A 19,132-nucleotide genomic window follows, 5' to 3' on the forward strand; every position below is an offset into this window, starting at 1 on the left:
CGGAAAACAAAAATTACCCAGAGAGGCTCTGTCACTAATTTATATTACTCCAGAATCAATTCTACACTCCCATATCGCTCTTTTCCTCACACGACTTCATTATTGCTTTGAACTCCGCCAGCTCAAAAGCAGCGTGGCCATTTGAAAGAAATACCCGTCACAAGAAAATACTCGTGAAAACAAATCAGGAGATTATATATTTCCTAGTTACGGTTTCCTAGTCTGGATGTCGGAGCACCAGTTGAAAATGACTCGTCACGGCACTCGACAACAAAATAAGAAAAGGAACATTCTCACCGAGTACTTCAGCATATCTGGATCTTGGTCTGGATGGAATTCAAGCAACTCCGATGAACAACAGACACAGCATCTGAAGTAAAATTCCTAATTCAGCAGGAACAATCTTCACCGTCTTCTTGTAGGCATAGAGCAACACTTTCATTTGTTTTTCTTTCAAATTTTTACATTTTTACACATTTTCCACTAGAACTTGTCAACTGAAAAGGCCTATTGACGACCTCGCGAATTTTCTTTTCCGCAAAATAGCACTGACTCCCGGGGTGGCGTATTACTGGCGGCCGAGCCACCAGCTGTAACGTTACAAGCCACTGCAATCCACATAAAGTTGCTGCTATGCATAGCACAGAACGTGACGGAAAATATGCGGAACACGCGGTTAAACATCCGATAGACTCACAAGCGAACGATCCGGAAGGCATAGCACCAGCCAAATCACCGTTCAAAACGCGAAACAAAAGAAAACCGGAGCACGAAAAAAACAGTGACAAGCCGTTTACTCTACTATCTATAGTCAATACTAAACAGAGGAGCCGCCCAAGAGCCGCCCAGGATCCACTTCAGCTGCTTTTTCTGATATTTTTGTTACCGATTTTGCTGCCGTTGGAGCGTGTAGTGTAAAGGTAAGTCAAAATGTTTTTAAAAGTGTGAAGAGTGCGATATTTAGAGCTGCTGCAAGAAGTTTGTTTGGTCTTCAAGCTTGTAGCCGCGGTTGCTCTTTTTAGGCTCCTAATCAACAATCGTGTTTACAAAAAGGGGCAGGGCGAACAACGATAAATAAGTGACACAGTACCACTGCTAATCAACATTGCTTGAATAAAAGTGTAACATTTGTATTAAAGAAACATGGTAATATCTTGTTGTTAAGCTATATCAGTGAAGTTGAATAAAATGATCAAGCAAAAGTTGTTAAACTTTAAATAGGCTACTTGTTCCATTGAAGATCTTATGTGGAATAACGGCATCTAATACGTTGGAAGCAGCTTGTATTCTATCATTATTAGAGCACTATTGGACAGATGATGTGAATATTTAAGCAACTGTTTTTAAACTTTTATACCATTGGTTATTCAATGAGCAGAAATATGTTTAACTAACGTGCAGTTTCCACTGCATGAAACATTTATTCGCCATTTTGTTCAACATAAACTCTTGTACAACTGTCGGCGCCTTTGTAGCACATTTAATCAACTGACATGCTTATTAATGATTTTGAATTGTTACTTGGGAGCTCATGAGCGTCCAAAATGCATCTCTGATTCACATCCCACACTTGTAATAAAATATAGACGCGTTGGACGATTGTATAGATTAGGTAGTCTCTCTGATGATGGAACTAATAGACGTGTTGGGCGACCGTCCTTGGTTTTCTTGGTAGTAGAAGTGATAGAGCGTTGGACTACCGTCTGATTTTTTTTTCTTGCCAACCGATGAATGGATGCCTTGGACGACCATCTAAATGAGGTTTTAGCATACCGAATTGAACAACCATCTGAATAATTGGTTTTCCTGATGATGGAATCGTTAGGGCAATCGTCTGAAAATTTGATTATCCTGATGGTGAAATCAGTAGATGCAATGGACGATCGTCTGAATAAGCTGTTTTTTTCTTGTGATGTAATAACGAGTTGTACGACCGCCTGAATAGTTAGAATTCCTGATAATTAACCGATAGACGCGTTGGACGACCATCTAGGTCGGTTGTTTTTACTAGTGATAAACTCGATAGACATGTTGGACGACCATCCGAATGAGTACGTTTTCCTTTTGATAGAAAAACAAGTTAGACGATTGGTAATATGTAAAAGCTAGACACGATGGACGACCATATGATTGTGCTTTTTTTCCTGGTTTTCGAACCGATAGACATGTTGGTCGATGGTCAGGATGAATTGTGCTTCCTTGTGATGGAAAAACGAGTTGAATGAACATCTGAACATTTGAATTTCGTTGCAATCTATAGACTCGTTGGACGATTGTATGGATTAGGTAGTATTTCTGGTGATGGAATCTATAAGCGTATAGGTCCTTGGTTTTCCTGGTGGTAGAACTGATAGAAGCGTTGGACGACCGTCCGAATTATTTAGTTTTCTTGATAATGCAAGCGAATGGATTCTTTGGACGACCGTCTAAATGACGAATTCGCAAAACCAGTTGAACAACCATCTGAACAATTATTTTTTATCTAAAAATTTGATTATTCTGGTGGTGCAACCAATAGACTCGTTGGACGACCTTCTGAATAAGTTGGTTTCCTTAGCAGTGCATCCGATGGACGCTTGAGATGACGGTCAGAGTGAGTTCGTTCAACAAACAGCTGAATGGTTGGATTTCCTGGTAATGCAAACTATATACCATCCAGCCCTAGAGCATGAGCATGAGCATAGATGACCGCACAATTCGTAGTTGCTACTCCGTGATTGACCAGAGCAATCGAAATTGCACAAGGAACCAATGAATAGGGCTTGGGACTAGCTTACTATTCTCAATGTGCACAGCTCGAGAACTCACAAGTAATGTCAAAAACGGCGCTGACCACGTCCTTGCGGTCATCGAGGAGGGAAGGGAATGTTAGTAAGACAACCGCTGTCATAGAGACCGGGAATCCCAGTGTCTCCACGATTGTCTTGGGAAGGAATTTTTGTTAGTGGGATAGAGTAAATTGTCAGGACCTATGATTGGTGATGTGATCTGACAATGGGTCAATGGGATTTTTCAAGAAACTTCCTTAGAGAATACTCAAGAACTTAGTCAGGGATTATTCAAGAAGTTTACTCAGTGATTACTCAAGGATTATCCTCAGAGGCTTGTCAAAAAATGCCCTTAGCAATTCCAGAAGAAATTTCCTCAAGAATAATTGAGAAACTTCTTCAGATCATCCGTAAGAAATTCTTTCAGACACATAATATAATTTCCTCAGGGATTCCTTAGGAAACATCCTCTGGGGTTACTCGAGATGTTTTTAAATAATATTCCGGAGATTTTTCCGGTTTTTCCCAGGGATTATTAGAAGAATTTCCTCAGATAATCCTCAAGAAATTCCCTCAGAGAATACTGAAAAAATTAGAAATTAATCAGGAAATTTCCTCAGGGATTCCTTAAAGAATTTCCTCAGAGAATCCTGAAGGAATGCCTTTAGGGATGCCTTTTGAAATTTTCTCAGCGATTACTCAAGAAATTTTCTCGCAAAATCCTCAAGGAATTCGCTCAGAGATTACTCAATAATGCCTCAGGAATTCTTCAAGAAATTGCCCGAGAGAATTGTTATGAAATTTCCTCAGGGAATCGTTATGAAATTTCTTCAAGGATTATTCAAGCAGTTTCCTTAGGAATTCCTTAAAAAATTTCCTCAGGGAATCCTCAAGGAATTCCCTTAGACATTTTTCAAGAAATTATCTCAGGGATTACTCAAGGAATTTCCACGGATCCCAAAAAAATCCTCCGAGAATTCTCACTCAAGGAATTTTCTCAGGGAATCCTCAAATATTTCCTCAAGGATTCCTCAAGAACTTTTCTTGGGGATTGATCAAGAAATTCTCAATCCTCAGGAAATATCCACAGGGATAACTAAAGGAGTTCCGGGGATTCCTCAATAAATTTCGTCAGAGAATACTCAAAGAATTTCCCTAGAGACTTCCCAAGCAATTTCCTCAAGTAGCTCTTAAAAAACTTATTCAACGAATTTCATCAGGGATTCCTCAAAAAATATTTTCAGGGATTCCTCAAGAAATTTCAACAGCGGTTACTCAGAGAATCCTCAAGAAATTACCTCAGGAAATTATTATGAAAATTCTTGAAATTTTCCCAAGGACCCTCTAGGAATGCCCTTAGGGATTCCTCAAGAAATAACCTCAGGGATTACTTAAGGAATTTCTCAAGAAACTTCTATGAAACTTCTTTTGAAAATCCTCAAGGAATGCCCTTAGGGATTACTAAACAAAAGCCCTCAGGGATTGCTCAAGAAATTTCTTCAAGGAATTCCCTCAGAAATTCCTTAAGAATCTCCTCAAAGATTTCGCAAGAAATTTCGTCACAGAATCTTTAAGGATTTCAGGGAGTCCTCAAGAAATTACATCAGTGAATCCTCGGCATGTTTTGCGGAATGCATCACCTTCTTAATGGTATACAAAATGTGCCATGCGTTTGGTTGTGTATTATGCTCGTATAAACCATTGCCAGTACATAATCATTAAAAATGCCATGGCCTACTGAGGCATCTCAAAATGGTACCTAATGATAAAGTTTCTCGCTAGTAGGTACCTTTCTGTATGCTGTAACAAAAACTTGTTGAGCATACGTGATTTTTTACTTTGTATGTGTTTTTGGGCAGTTCTTTTGTGATTTTTTTTTAAATATCTAAAAATCCCAATTTCACTAAATAGTAAATCGTGAATAACTCTAAAACGGATAGAAAAAACGCAATGCTGTCTTCGGCAAAGTTTTTCCTCATAAAATTTTCGATCTTTTTATGGAAATTGTTTTAAATTAGCATTAGGTTCAGATACTTTTTATAATGGGTAAAATGCACATTATATCAAAAAATGACAAATTTTAGTAAATTCAAAAATTCAGTATCAAAAAGTTGCCTACAAAACATGTCGTTAATTATTTTTCTCAAGAAGTTTGGATCCATACCAAACTGTAAAAAATATAAAAATAGTGGGTATTGCCAATTTTTGTACGGTAAAAAATATTTGTATGAAATTTATTAAAAAGAATAGCCATTTTTCAAAAATCTCGCCGGGGCGACCTCTAAACGTCATTTCTGAAAGTTGCCGTCATACAAAAGTTTTTTTCTAACACCCTTAGCTATCATTTGCAGGGTGAGCCCCCAAGCTTTTTGACCATGTGCAATTTTGGGACAACCTAATGCAGGTGTGGATCAGATGGAGGCAGTATACAGAACAGCACAGGAGAGATCGCTGTTTATAAAGTTCAAGTCTCAAGCGGCATTGATGGAAACAATAGAGCAGAATGCGGAGCCGAAAGTATTTGCCTATTCCAACGGTGGCACTGTGGAGGTGCGTATGTCTGTTGCTGGCACCAACGTTCGGTACGTTAGGGTGTTCGATCTCCCACCAGAGGTGAGCGACGACGCGTTAGCACTGGAGATGGAAAAAAATGCAAAGATGGAACGAATAGTGAGAGAGAAATTTCCTGCTAACTTGGGACTGGATCATCTGTTCAATGATGTACGCGGTGTTCATATCGATATCAAACAAGATATCCCACCGCTGATTGAAGTATCGAAACAAAAAGGATTAAGGGCTGAGAAACACTTGTTTTTCATGCCACGTGGTAGGACACCGGAAGGACTCTTGCCCAAATCGTCGGACTCGAGGCAATCAGAAACCTTCGGAAACTACGCCAAATTCGTACGCCGGAGTGGTGGCAGGAAAAAATGTTGCGGAAGAGATGGTTCCTTCGATCGTAGCAGAGGACAGTATAATTGAAATTCTAGAAGACGATGTAAACGAACAGGCAACGGATACGACAGAAGCGGATCAGGAACAACTGGACATTTGTGAAGCTGATTTGGAGAAACAAACGATCGTGAAGGATGATTTGGAGACGGCATCAAAGGCGACTCTAGAGCCAATGGGAAACCAGGCCAACCAGCGACGTGCTCAATTTGCGGCTTCCCGTTCAAGCTCTGGTTCTGGATCGAGCTCGCGCCCAAGGAAGAAGTGCGTGCGAATGTAATTTTATTAGACACGCTTATATCGAATTATTAGAATAACAATTTATAAATGTATTCTCTACGATTTGCGGCTCTGTAGAGTTTTCAATTAAACAAGCGAGCCAAATAAACAAATGAAATGGTAAAAAAGGCAACCAGTTCGATATAGTACAATAAAAATAGAATACATTATTAGGCCCTGTACAAAGTGTAAGCGCAGCTGCCAATTTGAAAAGCTCACGTAGTGCCCAAGTGGACGAAAGAGCTGTAAATTTGGTTAAGTGGTTAGGAATTTAAAAAAAATCTCAAGAAATTCCATCAGAAAACGTTCATGAAATTTCTTAAGGGATACTTCAAGGATATTCCTCAGGGATTACTCAAGGAATTTCCTCAAAGAGTTCCTAAGGAATTACTTTGCCAACTTTGAAGAGAACTCTAGCGAACAAAATGGAAAAATTCATCGTGTGAAATTCTTCTATCATAGATCTCACCTTCCTGTGCGCCCACCTTTGTCCGCCTTCTCATTGCCATAATTTGAGCAATTTGAGGGGATCCATACAAAGGTAATCTGTATGATCTTTCGACCACTGCACCCATGAATGTTCAACAGGTGTCATCGACCGAAGTGCCTCAATAGAACTAAGGCTATCCGAGAAGATGAAGAAATGGTCTGCGGACATGTTGGAAATCATCCCCAAAGCGAAGTTGATTGCTGCCAGCCCAGCAACATAATCCGAACAAGGTTCCTGAAGTTGTGGAGTTTTCGTTGAAGACACCGAAACCAGTGGATGCATTAGTACGAGACTCACTTATAAGCACTTCTACTGTTATTAACTGAGAACTTCCGCTGCCAATGATTATTTTTGCATGTGTGACATGCACGAAGATACACTATGCCCAAAGAAGGCAAGAAAATTTCCATAATGAAAAGTTCCTGGACCAACCAAAAATCGAACCCATCATTTTGCTATGCTAGGATTAGAAATAATTGAAGTTTTAAAGCCATCTTCGATTATAACCGATTCCATTCAAGTTCCAGTTATCCGTTTAAAGAAAACCTTCACCAAAACAATATTGTCCGCAGCAATCACTTCTAACGGTCACCCCGATTGAGATGTGAGTCACACATCATTTCCCAAACCGAAACACATGTTTCTACAAACTAACGTATTTTCCCCATCCATTTTCTCCTTCCGCATGAATCTCCCGCTTCTACTACCTTCCAGCAACGCCAAGCAGCATCCTTTAGCAAGTGGTGACGGTCATCCCACCCCTCCTCCGGAATCGATAACAAATAGGAAGAAATCTGTATCACTTGATTCTCTGAATGGCTTCTCTCTCCATACCATCTCCGGGCTTGGAACGACTTTAAGCACATCCGATTGTTGGTTTTCTGTTTTGTTCCACACTTTGTTGCCAGCCGTTTGATTCCTTTTTAGATACTCTCCTAGAAGCGAACTGGAAACTTTCCCTTTCCAAATCCGGTGGACCGAATAGCTCCGTTGGATCTATAGCGGTACATATGGACGAAGCTCAAATGGAGTGAAAATCCCATACTTACCGACCCACAACACATTCTAACACACTCCTGGGACTTCCTTCCAGCTAACTTGTGCTCGTTTGATGGTCCGAGTTGAAGAAGGATTCAAGCAACTGATGTGTAAAAAAAAAATTCTATATGATTGCAAAACTTCTAAGAGGGATGGGTTGACTTAATGATCATTTGAGCAAAGCCTATTTGCCTTCATTCACCCTGACGTACGGTTTGGCGCCATCCTGAAATGTCTTCCTAGTCGGGCTGGACGTTTAGACGGAATGTGGCACAGACAGCTTTTGTCACATTTGTATCCATATGCACCTACGTATGTTGAGGGAATCAAAAAGGATTTTCACCCTTTGGGCAGGGTCAAGTGAAAGAAATTCTTTGGAAGGTATCAAAGCAAAAGAGGGCCAGATCAAGCTGCTTAAGTGAAGTCATTTAGAACGGATGCCTATGTCATGCCGCTATAAAGCCGGTCCGATTCATTTAGCAGAGTTGACATAGAGAAAGATTTGTGGGTTCAACGGAAATCTATAATGCCTGGTAGGTATCCATTTATTTCACGTTTGAAATGATAAAAGTATCCTAAAGGATTAAGAAGCTAATGAACTTATTAATGATGATGGCTACCTAGTTTATGAGCGCTTGGAGTTATGTTGTTTGTACTCAATGGTAATGAAGGCAATGGATAAGTATTTTGAAATAGTTATTTATGCAACGAGTTGCAAAATAATGATTTTTGCAGCACGAGTCGTAAGTTATCCAACGAGGCTTGCCGAGTTGATGCGCTTTCAAAGGAATGTTTCTAAACACTTAAATGCGCCATTACCGAATTCCGTTTTATTTCCGAACCAGTTCCGAAACGAGCTTCATTCGGCAATTAGAAATTAATTAGCATCGTTCCGGTGCGAGTGAAAATCCGTTCCGATAGACCTTTAATTTCCCGAGGAGAAGTATCTCTGACACCCACATCCGAGAAAACACCACAGCACGTGGCTTCCTTCCCAAACAATAATCGTTATCATTTCTATCCTTGAGCCAAAATCTTTGCCGTTCGATAAACCCCTTCTCGATACGGTCGTAGAGGCGGCGGCTCCTGGGGGTGTTTTGGCGAACTAGGGACTGGGTTGTTAGCCATACCGTCGTCGATCCGCCTACGGCACAATTAATTGATTTCCCTGCGATATTTTTGCCTCCAATTGTTTAATGTCGAGCAATAACAATAAACTACAAGGTTACACAGACATCCTCCTTATTTGTTGGCCCCAAATTATGCTATCATCGTCATTAGCGCGGGAGAGAGAGAGTTCCGGTGGAAGACTGCCCTCAGACTGAGTACTTGGAAACGGTTTGCTGTCTTGTTAGTTCCCCATTTGAAAAAGACAAATATGCAAATATATCTTTGTACCTGACCTAGGGCACAGAATGTCGCGTTCGTTCTATTAGGTTTAAAATCTTTCATGCACGAGGATGATCCAACATTATCTAAAGAAGCCCTAATTAATCAATCTAGCGGAGATGGCTCCTTTCTCGTACCTTCGAACACCCATTTCAACAAAAATTAAGTGATATATTGAGAATATTGCACTCTCTTCCGTTTAACAAAAAACCATATCATGGCACCAGAAATCATATCGTTTATCTGACTTTTGGTTTTTGAGTCTTAATTTCTATAAAACAACCGTTATCTTGAATTGTGAGCCGCCATCTTTGATATTTTTTATTCTTAATCACTTAACCTAATTTACAGCTCTATTGTCCACTGGGGCACTACGTGAGCAATTTCAAATGACAGCTGCACTTACATTTTGTACAGTGCCTAGATTCTATTCTTCTTTATCGAACTGGTTGCCTTTCTGCTGCTTTCACTTCTGCTACTTTATACCTTGTTGTTAAATGATCTGAGACTAGAATCGGTTGAATCTATAAATTTATTTCCGGTTGTGATTTGGGGATTTATAAATTATAAATTCCTGGCAAATGTAGAGAAAATTCAAGTTATACTACGCATATTAATAATAGTATAGATTGCTTTGCTTACTGTTGGTGATTCACACTGTTTTTATGTCCCAGAAAATTTTACAGTCAGCGTCTGCTCGCGATCTATATTTTAAATAATTTCATTATATGGTTCAATTGCAATTCATAATTCACATTTACCCAAACGATACACAATAATAGTTTTAGATCGTTGAATCCGCGTATGAGTACACTGGTAGTTTGCATGTAATTGCCTGTAGCATTTAACGAATAATAGGTTCAATTAGGCTAATATGTACTTCAAATTGTTGTTTTTTTAATGTTACCTAATTTAAGCGATAATATTAAGATAAACTGTAGATTTAAGAAAAAATTGGTGGAGTCTATAAAAACAACTTCACTTTTTGTTGCTCGCTATTGTTTTTGCCGATTGCCCGTACTGTCAGGTAATCGTTCAACTTTATAGCTGACGATCCCTCGATTGATGCAAGGGTGCGGCTACATCATTCGAGGGGCTCGCCGATCGACTTGGCGCTCCTAACATACCTAGTAGAATGATGAGCACAAGGATGACGATGGATGGCCGTTGTTCCTTTCCAGTCCATTATGAGTAGCAGTACGCCGATGTCCAGGTATCCGGGTCCGTTTGAGCCATGGGGCTCAGAAGAGAGTCAGAGTCAGTTGCTCTCGGGGGAAAAGCAACTGACGAAAATTTGCAAGTGCCGGGGCTGGGAATCAAACCCATGACCATCCGCATATGAAGCGAACGTGTGACCAACTACGCCACGGGCCCCGGCATCTTTGATATTCTAGTCGCCATTTTTGGACTCCAGACATCTTCCACATACCAAATATGCTTATATTGCATGGTATTGAAGACTAAAGCTCCATTAAGCAGTCGCCATCTTGAATTTTAAACCATCATCTTTTATATTTTGGTCGCCATTTTTTTACTCCGAACATCTTCCCCACACCAAATATATCCATATTGCATGGTCCTCCTCTCCTCTTCTTGGCGTTACGTCCTCACTGGGACAAAGCCTGCTTCTCAGCTTAGTGTTCTATGAGCACTTCCACAGTTATTAACTGAGAGCTTCCTCTGCCAATGACCATTTTGCATGCGTATATCGTGTGGCAGGCACGAAGATACTCTATGCCCAAGGAAGTCAAGGAAATTTCCTTTACGAAAAGATCCTGGACCGACCGGGAATCGAACCCGTCACCCTCAGCATGGTCATGCTGAATACCCGTGCGTTTACCGCCTCGGCTATATGGGCCCTGTATTGCATTGTTTGAACCTGAATATCCATTGAACAGCTGCCATGTTTGATTTCGGGACGCCACCTTGAATTTTAGACCGCCATCTTGGATACTATGGTCGCCTATGTTTGGACTCCAGACATCTTTATACCGAATATGAGCAATGCCCATATTGCACGGTTTTTAACCTAAAATTCCATTGAATAGTCGCCATCTTGTATTTGGAACAGCCATCTTGGATTTTAGACCGCTATCTTGAAATTCTGTTTGCCATTTTTGAACTACAGTCATCTTCCCTATTCCAAATTTATCCATATTGCATGGTTTTAGAGCCTAAATCTTAATTAAACAATCGCCATCTTAAATTTGGGGCCGCCATTTTAGGTATTATAATCGCCATTTTTGGACTCCAGATATCTTCCTCATACCAAATATAAATATATTACATGGTTACGGCCTACAACTCCATTCAACAGCCGCCATTTCGAATTTGAAGCCGCCATCTTGGATTTTAGATCGCCATCTTGGATATCATGGTCACCGTTTTAGGACTTCAGATATCTTCCGCATACCAAAAATATACCCATATTGCATGGTTTTAGAGCCTGAGACTCAATTAAACAGCTACCATCTTGAATTCTGAGCCGCCATCTTGGATTTGAGACCACCATATTGAATATTCTGGTCGCCATTTTTGGACTCCAGACATCTTTTTTATACCAAATATCAGAAGAGAGTCAGTGTCAGTTGCTCTCGGGGGAAAAGCAACTGACGAAAAATTGCAAGTGCCGGGGCTGGGAATCAAACCCATGACCATCCGCATATGAAGCGAACGTGTGACCAACTACGCCACGGGCCCCGGCATCTTTGATATTCTAGTCGCCATTTTTGGACTCCAGACATCTTCCCCATACCAAATATGCTTATATTGCATGGTATTGAAGACTAAAGCTCCATTAAGCAGCCGCCATCTTGAATTTTAAGCCATCATCTTTTATATTATGGTCGCCATTTTTTTACTCCGAACATCTTCCCCACACCAAATATATCCATTAGAGTGGGTCAACGTTGTATGGAGAAACTTTAAATTTGATCGTATCAACCCGGAACAAAGCTTCTTCAATCTATATTAGCGCCCAAAACAACTGTGCAAAATTTGGGAGCGATTGGTTGAATCCCCGTATTCCGCATTGCGATTGAAATTTGTATGGAAGTTAGTATGGGAAAACGTCCTTTTTTGCATTTTACTCATAACTTGAATTATTTTGTCTAATACCATGTAACTAATGGCTTTAAAGTATAGCCTAGGATATGCCGAAAAACTTTGCCGAAGACTGCAAAGTGATACGACGCTTGTGAAAAAAGTTATTCGCCTGGTAACTTAGGCCAAAAATTGAGATTTTATTATTGATGTTATTCCTTTACATGTTAAATGTTAAGCACCACTGGGCAATGTGTACGTTATAACTTTTTTCACAAGTGCCGGATCACTTTGTGGTCTTCGGCAAAGTTTTTCGGCATATCCTAGGCTATACTTTACCGTCATTGATTAGACTGTTTTAGACGAAGAATTTCAATTTATGAGAAAAATGCAAAAAAGCACGTTTTCCCATACTAAATTCCATACAAATTTGAATCGCAATGCGGAATACGGGGAAGCGACCAATCGCTCCCAAATTTTGCACAGATGCTTTGAATGCTAAAATGAATCGAAAAAGCGTTGTTCCAAAAAATCGACTTTGTTGACCCAGTCTAATATCCATATTGCATAGTTTTTGAGCCATGGAGTTTTAGCTACCATCCTTAATTTTGGGTCACCATCTTGGATATTTTGGTTGCCATTTTTTTACTCCAGACATCTTCCCCATACAAAATATAGCCATATTGCATGTTTTTAGAGCCAGCAACTTCATTGTACAGCCGCCATCTCGTATTTGGAGTCGCCATCTTGGATTTTAGACCACATTCTTGGATATTCTTGGGGTCAATATAACCAAGACAGGCACGCTGAACGTGCACTCGAGCGTGCCGAGCGTGCACTATACGCTATCGAAATGCGAAAAACCAAACATCTTAGGGTCCATAAATCCACGTCACGCTTTGAGGGGGGAGGGGGGATTCGGCAAAGTGTGACGACCCATACAAACATTTTAGAGGCCTCATACAAAAAGTGTGACATAGGGGTGGTTGAAAATTGTCAAATTTTGCGTGACGTATTTTATAGACGTTCCCTTAGGAAGGTTAAACAGCTGCCATCTTGAATCTTGGGCCTCCGTCTTGGATTTCAGACCACCATCTTGGGTGTTCTGGTCGCCATTTTTGGACTCCAGACATCTTCTTTATACCAAATATACCCTATTGCAGAGTTTAGAGCATTAAACTCCATTAAACAGCTGCCATCTTGAAAGTTTAGCCACAATCTTGGATTTTAGACCGCCATCTTAGATTCCATGTAGCTATTTATGGACTCCAAACATTTTCCCCATACCATATATAAACAACCCATATTGTATGGTTTTAGAGCATAAAACTCAAATAAACATCCCCTATCTTGAGTTTTGATCCGCCATCTTGAATATTATTTATTAGGCCGCCAGCTTAAATTGTGGGCCAACATCGTGGAATTTCTGGTCTACACTGGAGACTCTCCAATGTTGAGTTCTGCACAAAATTTGCCAATCATGCTAAAGGTTACAAAAATCGGCACAGTGCGATGTGTCGCATGATAGGGCTTGGTTCAGCTTTATACATGGCCAGTATGTGACGGGTCTGGATCACTAAAACGGCCATAACTTTGGAACGCTTCGATCGATCTGGACCATTTTTTTAATAGCAAACAATGCGGTAAAATTCCGGTTCGATTCAAGCTATAATCCGAAAAGTCGGCCAATGGGAAGTGCCTTAAAAGTGAGTGACCTTTTTTGTGCACAGACATACATACACACACAGACAAAATCTCAATTCGTCGAACTGAGTTGTTTGGTATATGTGACTTGACCCTCCGAGCCTTCTATCGAAAATTTGTGTTTTTAGTGAACATATTGCCACAGATAAACAGACGTAACGCTTGCGAAATTTCCATCGACCACGCTTTTAACGATCTGTGGGGTTCTCGGAACGGTTTACGAATAAAGCGGACGAAATATACTGAACTCAAGAATGTTTTATTTACGATACGAATAGCGCGATTGAAAGCATCAGACTGACTGTCCTGTGTACCTTCGCTGTCAAAGCGATAGTAGTGAGAGGTGTGCACAAGACGATGCGAAGAGTGTATTGGGCACCACCACAGGGCCCCCTCCAGTTACACGAGGAATCGGACACGGTGTCCTGAAGGTGTAACTTTGGTTTTGGCCTCGTCGTTCGGATGATGTTCTGGATCTTCAGTAGACATGAATGCTGGTTTAATTCTGTCGACGGAAATGCGTTTTCTGTTCCCGCCGACAAGGACGTCGAAGAATTTGCTGTGTCGTTCTACCACTTTATACGGTCCTTCGTATGGATGTTGAAGTGGATGTTTGACGTAATCAATACGAACAAAAACGTAGTCACAGGAGGATAATTTGTCCGGCACAAACACCGGTCGATTGGAGTGATTCGTACCACCGACTGGGGTGAGCTGTTGGAGTGTTTCCCTAAGAGAACGAACGAATTCCGTGCGGTCCACTCTCTCTCCTTTTTGCGCTTCGAAGAATTCGCCCGGTAGTCGCAGTGGTTGCCCGTATACCATTTCAGCTGACGAGCACTGCATATCCTCTCGAAATGATGCGCGAAGACCCAAGAGAATCAACGGAAGTCTTTCACTCCAGTGCTTTGAGTCCACGCACATGATAGCAGCTTTCATCGTTCTGTGAAAACGTTCGACCATGCCGTTTGCTTGGGGATGGTAAGCTGTCGTACGGATCCGTTGCACACCAAGTAGATGGTTTAGTTCCCGGAAGAGCTCCGACTCAAACTGCCGTCCTTGATCGGTAGTTATTGTTTCGGGAACACCGAAGCGCGAAATCCAACCAGCAAGAAGCGCGTCAGCTACGGATTCAGCAGTCATGTTGGGAAGCGGAACTGCTTCGGGCCATCTCGTAAACCTATCAACCATTGTTAACACATAACGGTTACCCTTCGATGACGGTAAAGGACCAACTAGATCAATGTGCACATGAAGGAATCTGGTCTTGGGAACGCCAAAACTTTGCAACGGCGAGGACGTGTGTCGATGAATTTTAGAACGCTGGCAATTATCGCAGGACTGCACGTACTCCTTAACGTCCTTGTTTATCGACGGCCAGACGAATCGATCCACCAGCAATTTACGACTAGCTCGAATACCTGGATGGGAAACAGCGTGGATCGTTTTAAGAACATTCAACCGAAACTTCTTGGGAATGTAGGGTCGAACACGATTCTTAAGCGATACGTCACAATATATTTTCGTCTGGGAATGTGGTATCGATTTTTGCTCCAATCGAAGGGACGTGCGTCCGTCTAACAGCCTCTGCAACTCTTCGTCAACTGCTTGCTCCGCTGCTATTTCCTCGAAGTTCAGCGAACATGGCATTGAAATTGCTTGCACGCGGGAGAGGGCGTCGGCAACTTCGTTGTTACAGCCACTCACGTGTTGAATGTCAGATGTAAACTGAGAAATGTATCCGAGGTACCGCTCCTCATGCGGCAGATAGTTGTGACTTGAGGACGTGAGCGCATACGTTAGCGGTCGGTGATCAGTAAAGATAGTGAATGCTCTTCCTTCGATCAGGTACCTGAAGTATTTTACAGCCAACTTCATGGCTGTCAGTTCTCTGCCAAATGTCGAATACTTCATTTGAGATTGTGAAAATTTCTGCGAGAAAAATCCGAGTGGATGCCAGTGACCGTTTTCATACTGTTGTAGTACCGCACCGGCCGATGTGTTGGAAGCATCCACCATCAAGCTTAATCGTTTTGTCGGATTGGGGTAGTGCAGAAGAGCTGCCTTGGCGATGCTCTGCTTGCAGCTCTCAAAAGCTGCCCTTGATTCGTCGCACCAATCGAGTTTTCTTGTATCGTTCTTACGGTTTCCGGGTATGAGTTTTCTCAGAGCATCTTGCTGATCTGTGGCATGTGGAAGAAATCGTTTATAACCATTTATCAGGGCAAGGAATCTGCGCAGTTCTTTGACTGTACCTGGTAGCTTGAAATCTTGCAATGCCTGCACTCGGTCGGGCAGGGGTCGTAGTCCATCTTTATTCACGAGATACCCGAGAAACTCCACTTCGCGCTGAGCAAATTGACTTTTGGCAGGGTTGATGACCAATCCGTTTTTGTGGAGGCGTTCGAGAACACAACGAATATGCTGACGATGCTCCTCCTCGTTAGCTGAAGCAATACAAATGTCATCAACAAAAACAATCACAAAGTCAAGATCGCCCAATAGCCGATGCATAAAACGTTGGAACGTCTGAGAAGCGTTGCACAACCCGAACTGCATTTTCGTGAATTCAAATAACCCGAAGGGTGTGATCACAGCAGTTTTTGGTATATCACACTCTTCTACGGGAATTTGATGATAAGCCCGCTCCAAATCAAGTGTAGTAAATATGGACTTACCATGTAGCGCGTTCAGGAGGTCGTGAATATGTGGTACTGGGTATCGGTCTGGTACAGTCACTGCGTTTAGTCGTCTGTAATCGCCGACAAATCGCCATAGTCCATTTTTCTTCCGCACACAGTGCAATGGGCTTGCCCAAGGACTGCTCGACCGGCGACATATCCCGAGTTCTAACATTGTTTCAAACTCCTGTTTGGCAGCCTGCAATTTGTCCGGAGGAAGTCGACGACACTTACAGGATAACGGTGGTCCTCTAGTCTGGATATGGTGAGTCACATCGTGCTGAACTTCAGAACGTAGGGTGGAAGGCAACGTAATTCCACGGAACTCCTCAAACAAATCCTTAAACGGATGACTCCCGACTACCGTTGTAACGTTGAACAGCGTTGGAGTAACTAATCCACCAATTGAGTGCAGCTTCGTAGTCGAATCAATGAGCCGGCGTCGCTTGAGATCAACGATGATTCCAAAATGTGCGAGGAAGTCAGCTCCTATGATGGGTGTACTCACGTCAGCTATTATGAAGTTCCAGGAAAACTTCCGACGTAGGCCCATGTCGGTTGTTACGAACCGGTGGCCAAATGTTTTGATGACGGTTCCATTGGCCGCATGCAACTGCCACTGAGAGGAGCTGCTTTTTTTGTCCTTCGATGTTGCTGGTATTATTGACAGGTCCGATCCGGTATCCACTAGGAAGCGTTTGTTTGCTGTCCGATCAAAAATGATAAGACGGCTGCTTTTCGTTGCCGTTCTCACCTCGGCCGTCTCAGGTGAGAAGGAATTCAGTTTTTTGACTGATTGTAGCGGCATGGAGATCGGCATTGTTGGGCGGCTGCGCGAAATTTACGATGGTACCAACAAATCTCCTGTGCGGGTTGGGAATCAATGCGACGACGCGAAAATGAGCGAGATCTCTCACGGTTCGGACCAGCTTTCAGTCGTCGTACTTCACTCGTCAGGGCAGCAATTTGAGCTTCGAGATCTTGCAAATCTGGAACTGCGGGTGCCGCTGCGGCGGCTACTTGTGGGCCGGAGGAGTCAACCATTTTATCGGCCATTGCAGCGAGCTGGTCGACTTTGACGTCACAGACTGCCAGTACTGCTCGAATACTTGTTGGCATTCGCTGCATGAACAGCATTTTCATCAAATCTTCGTTGACGTTTAGATTTGTAGCCAGTTCCTGCATCTTTGCAAGGAGATGGGTCGGACGCATATCCCCAAGATCACAGGAATTCAGGAGTTTCTCGAACTTCTCCTGCGCCGACAGCTCGAAACGAGAGATCAGTCGTGTTTTGACAGAATCGTATTTGTCCTGTGCTGGGGGATTTGCCACGATGTCTGAAATGTGCCGCAACACTGTTTGGTCCACTTTGGCGATGATGTGGAAGAATTTGGTTTGATCGTTTTTTATTCCGGCTAGCGCAAACTGGGCCTCAGCTTGAGCGAACCACATGAGGGGATCCGTCTTCCAAAACTCTGGCAACTTGACGGATACTGCTGCGGTCGTGTGCATCGTCGACCCACCGGCAATGCGTGAGTCGGATCCCGAGTTTTGCTGTGCCATTTTGATGCGTTTCAAGATGGCGTCTCGCGGCGAGTTTTGTTTGCGAAAATTCGGATGTTTTTCGCGATATCCGACGATTTTACGCGACGTTACACGGTGGTTCACGTAGGTCTCGCGACGGTGGTCACCAGTGTGGGGTTCTCGGAACGGTTTACGAATAAAGCGGACGAAATATACTGAACTCAAGAATGTTTTATTTACGATACGAATAGCGCGATTGAAAGCATCAGACTGACTGTCCTGTGTACCTTCGCTGTCAAAGCGATAGTAGTGAGAGGTGTGCACAAGACGATGCGAAGAGTGTATTGGGCACCACCACAATTCGTCGAACTGAGTTGTTTGGTATATGTGACTTGACCCTCCGAGCCTTCTATCGAAAATTTGTGTTTTTAGTGAACATATTGCCACAGATAAACAGACGTAACGCTTGCGAAATTTCCATCGACCACGCTTTTAACGATCATTTTAAATTTTCATAGTTGTGGCTTTCACAACCAGAGGCGCGCGCATCGTTTTTCTATGCGTTTGACGTTTCACACTAGCGCCTTCTGTTGACGATATGGCACAACACAGTGATTCGTGCAACTTTTCCACCAGGTGATGGTAGGGTGAGCTGGGCGATGTATTTCCATGAAAATCGTTCAAGGTGTTACGTCTGTTTGTCTGTGATATTGCCTTTCAGTACACTTTGGTGCACAAGAAAGGTAAAAACACAGACAAACAGACGTAACACTTGCAAAATTTCCATCGACCACGCTTTTAACGATCATTTTAAATTTTTATAGTCATGGCTTTCACAACCAGAGGCGCGCGCATCGTTTTTCTATGCGTTTGACGTTTCACACTAGCGCCTTCTGTTGACGATATGGCACAACACAGTGGTTCGTGCAACTTTTCCACCAGGTGATGGTAGTGTGAACTGGGCGATGGATTTTCATGAAAATCGTTCAAGGTGTTACGTCTGTTTGTCTGTGGTAAAAAGTTACAAATATGCAATTAAAGGTAGATTAAACCGATTAAACCCAATTAAAAATTAGTCAAATCACTATTTCAGCATTCAGGCTTAAAATGAACCTTTTGAAATTTGTTTCAGATTTCAGTCTTTTGTTTCAAACTCTCGTGATTGCCCTGAGTGCCACTTGAACCCGGCGACGCGCCGACAAAATGATAGTTTATTTCATTTCAGCACAATTTTATTGTTATTTCGGCTCGAATCAGAAGACTGT

At 42.2% G+C, this 19,132-nt stretch overlaps 1 protein-coding gene across 1 annotated transcript; it reads right to left on the reverse strand.

Moving 5' to 3' along the window:
• Window positions 1-17,184: 17,184 nt before the first annotated feature.
• On the reverse strand, window positions 17,185-17,906 carry LOC134289163 (uncharacterized). The gene is made up of 2 exons (XM_062855100.1): window positions 17,261-17,906; window positions 17,185-17,207 (listed from the first exon to the last, which is right to left on the reverse strand). The coding sequence occupies exons 1-2, from the start codon at window positions 17,904-17,906 to the stop codon at window positions 17,185-17,187; spliced, it is 669 nt and encodes a 222-aa protein (XP_062711084.1).
• Between the last annotated feature and the right edge of the window lie 1,226 nt (window positions 17,907-19,132).

The sequence above is a fragment of the Aedes albopictus genome, chromosome 1 (assembly GCF_035046485.1).
Source record: "Aedes albopictus strain Foshan chromosome 1, AalbF5, whole genome shotgun sequence".
In the NCBI taxonomy this organism is placed as follows: domain Eukaryota; kingdom Metazoa; phylum Arthropoda; class Insecta; order Diptera; family Culicidae; genus Aedes; species Aedes albopictus.

Excerpts from the sequence above, each read along its gene's own strand:
- LOC134289163 (XM_062855100.1), bottom strand. The coding sequence starts at position 17,906 with ATGGCACAGCAAAACTCGGGATCCGACTCACGCATTGCCGGTGGGTCG. Across the intron at positions 17,208-17,260 it reads ACTGAAAGCTGGTCCGAACC|GAGATTTGTTGGTACCATCG; the intron begins GTGAGAGATCTC and ends CAACCCGCACAG.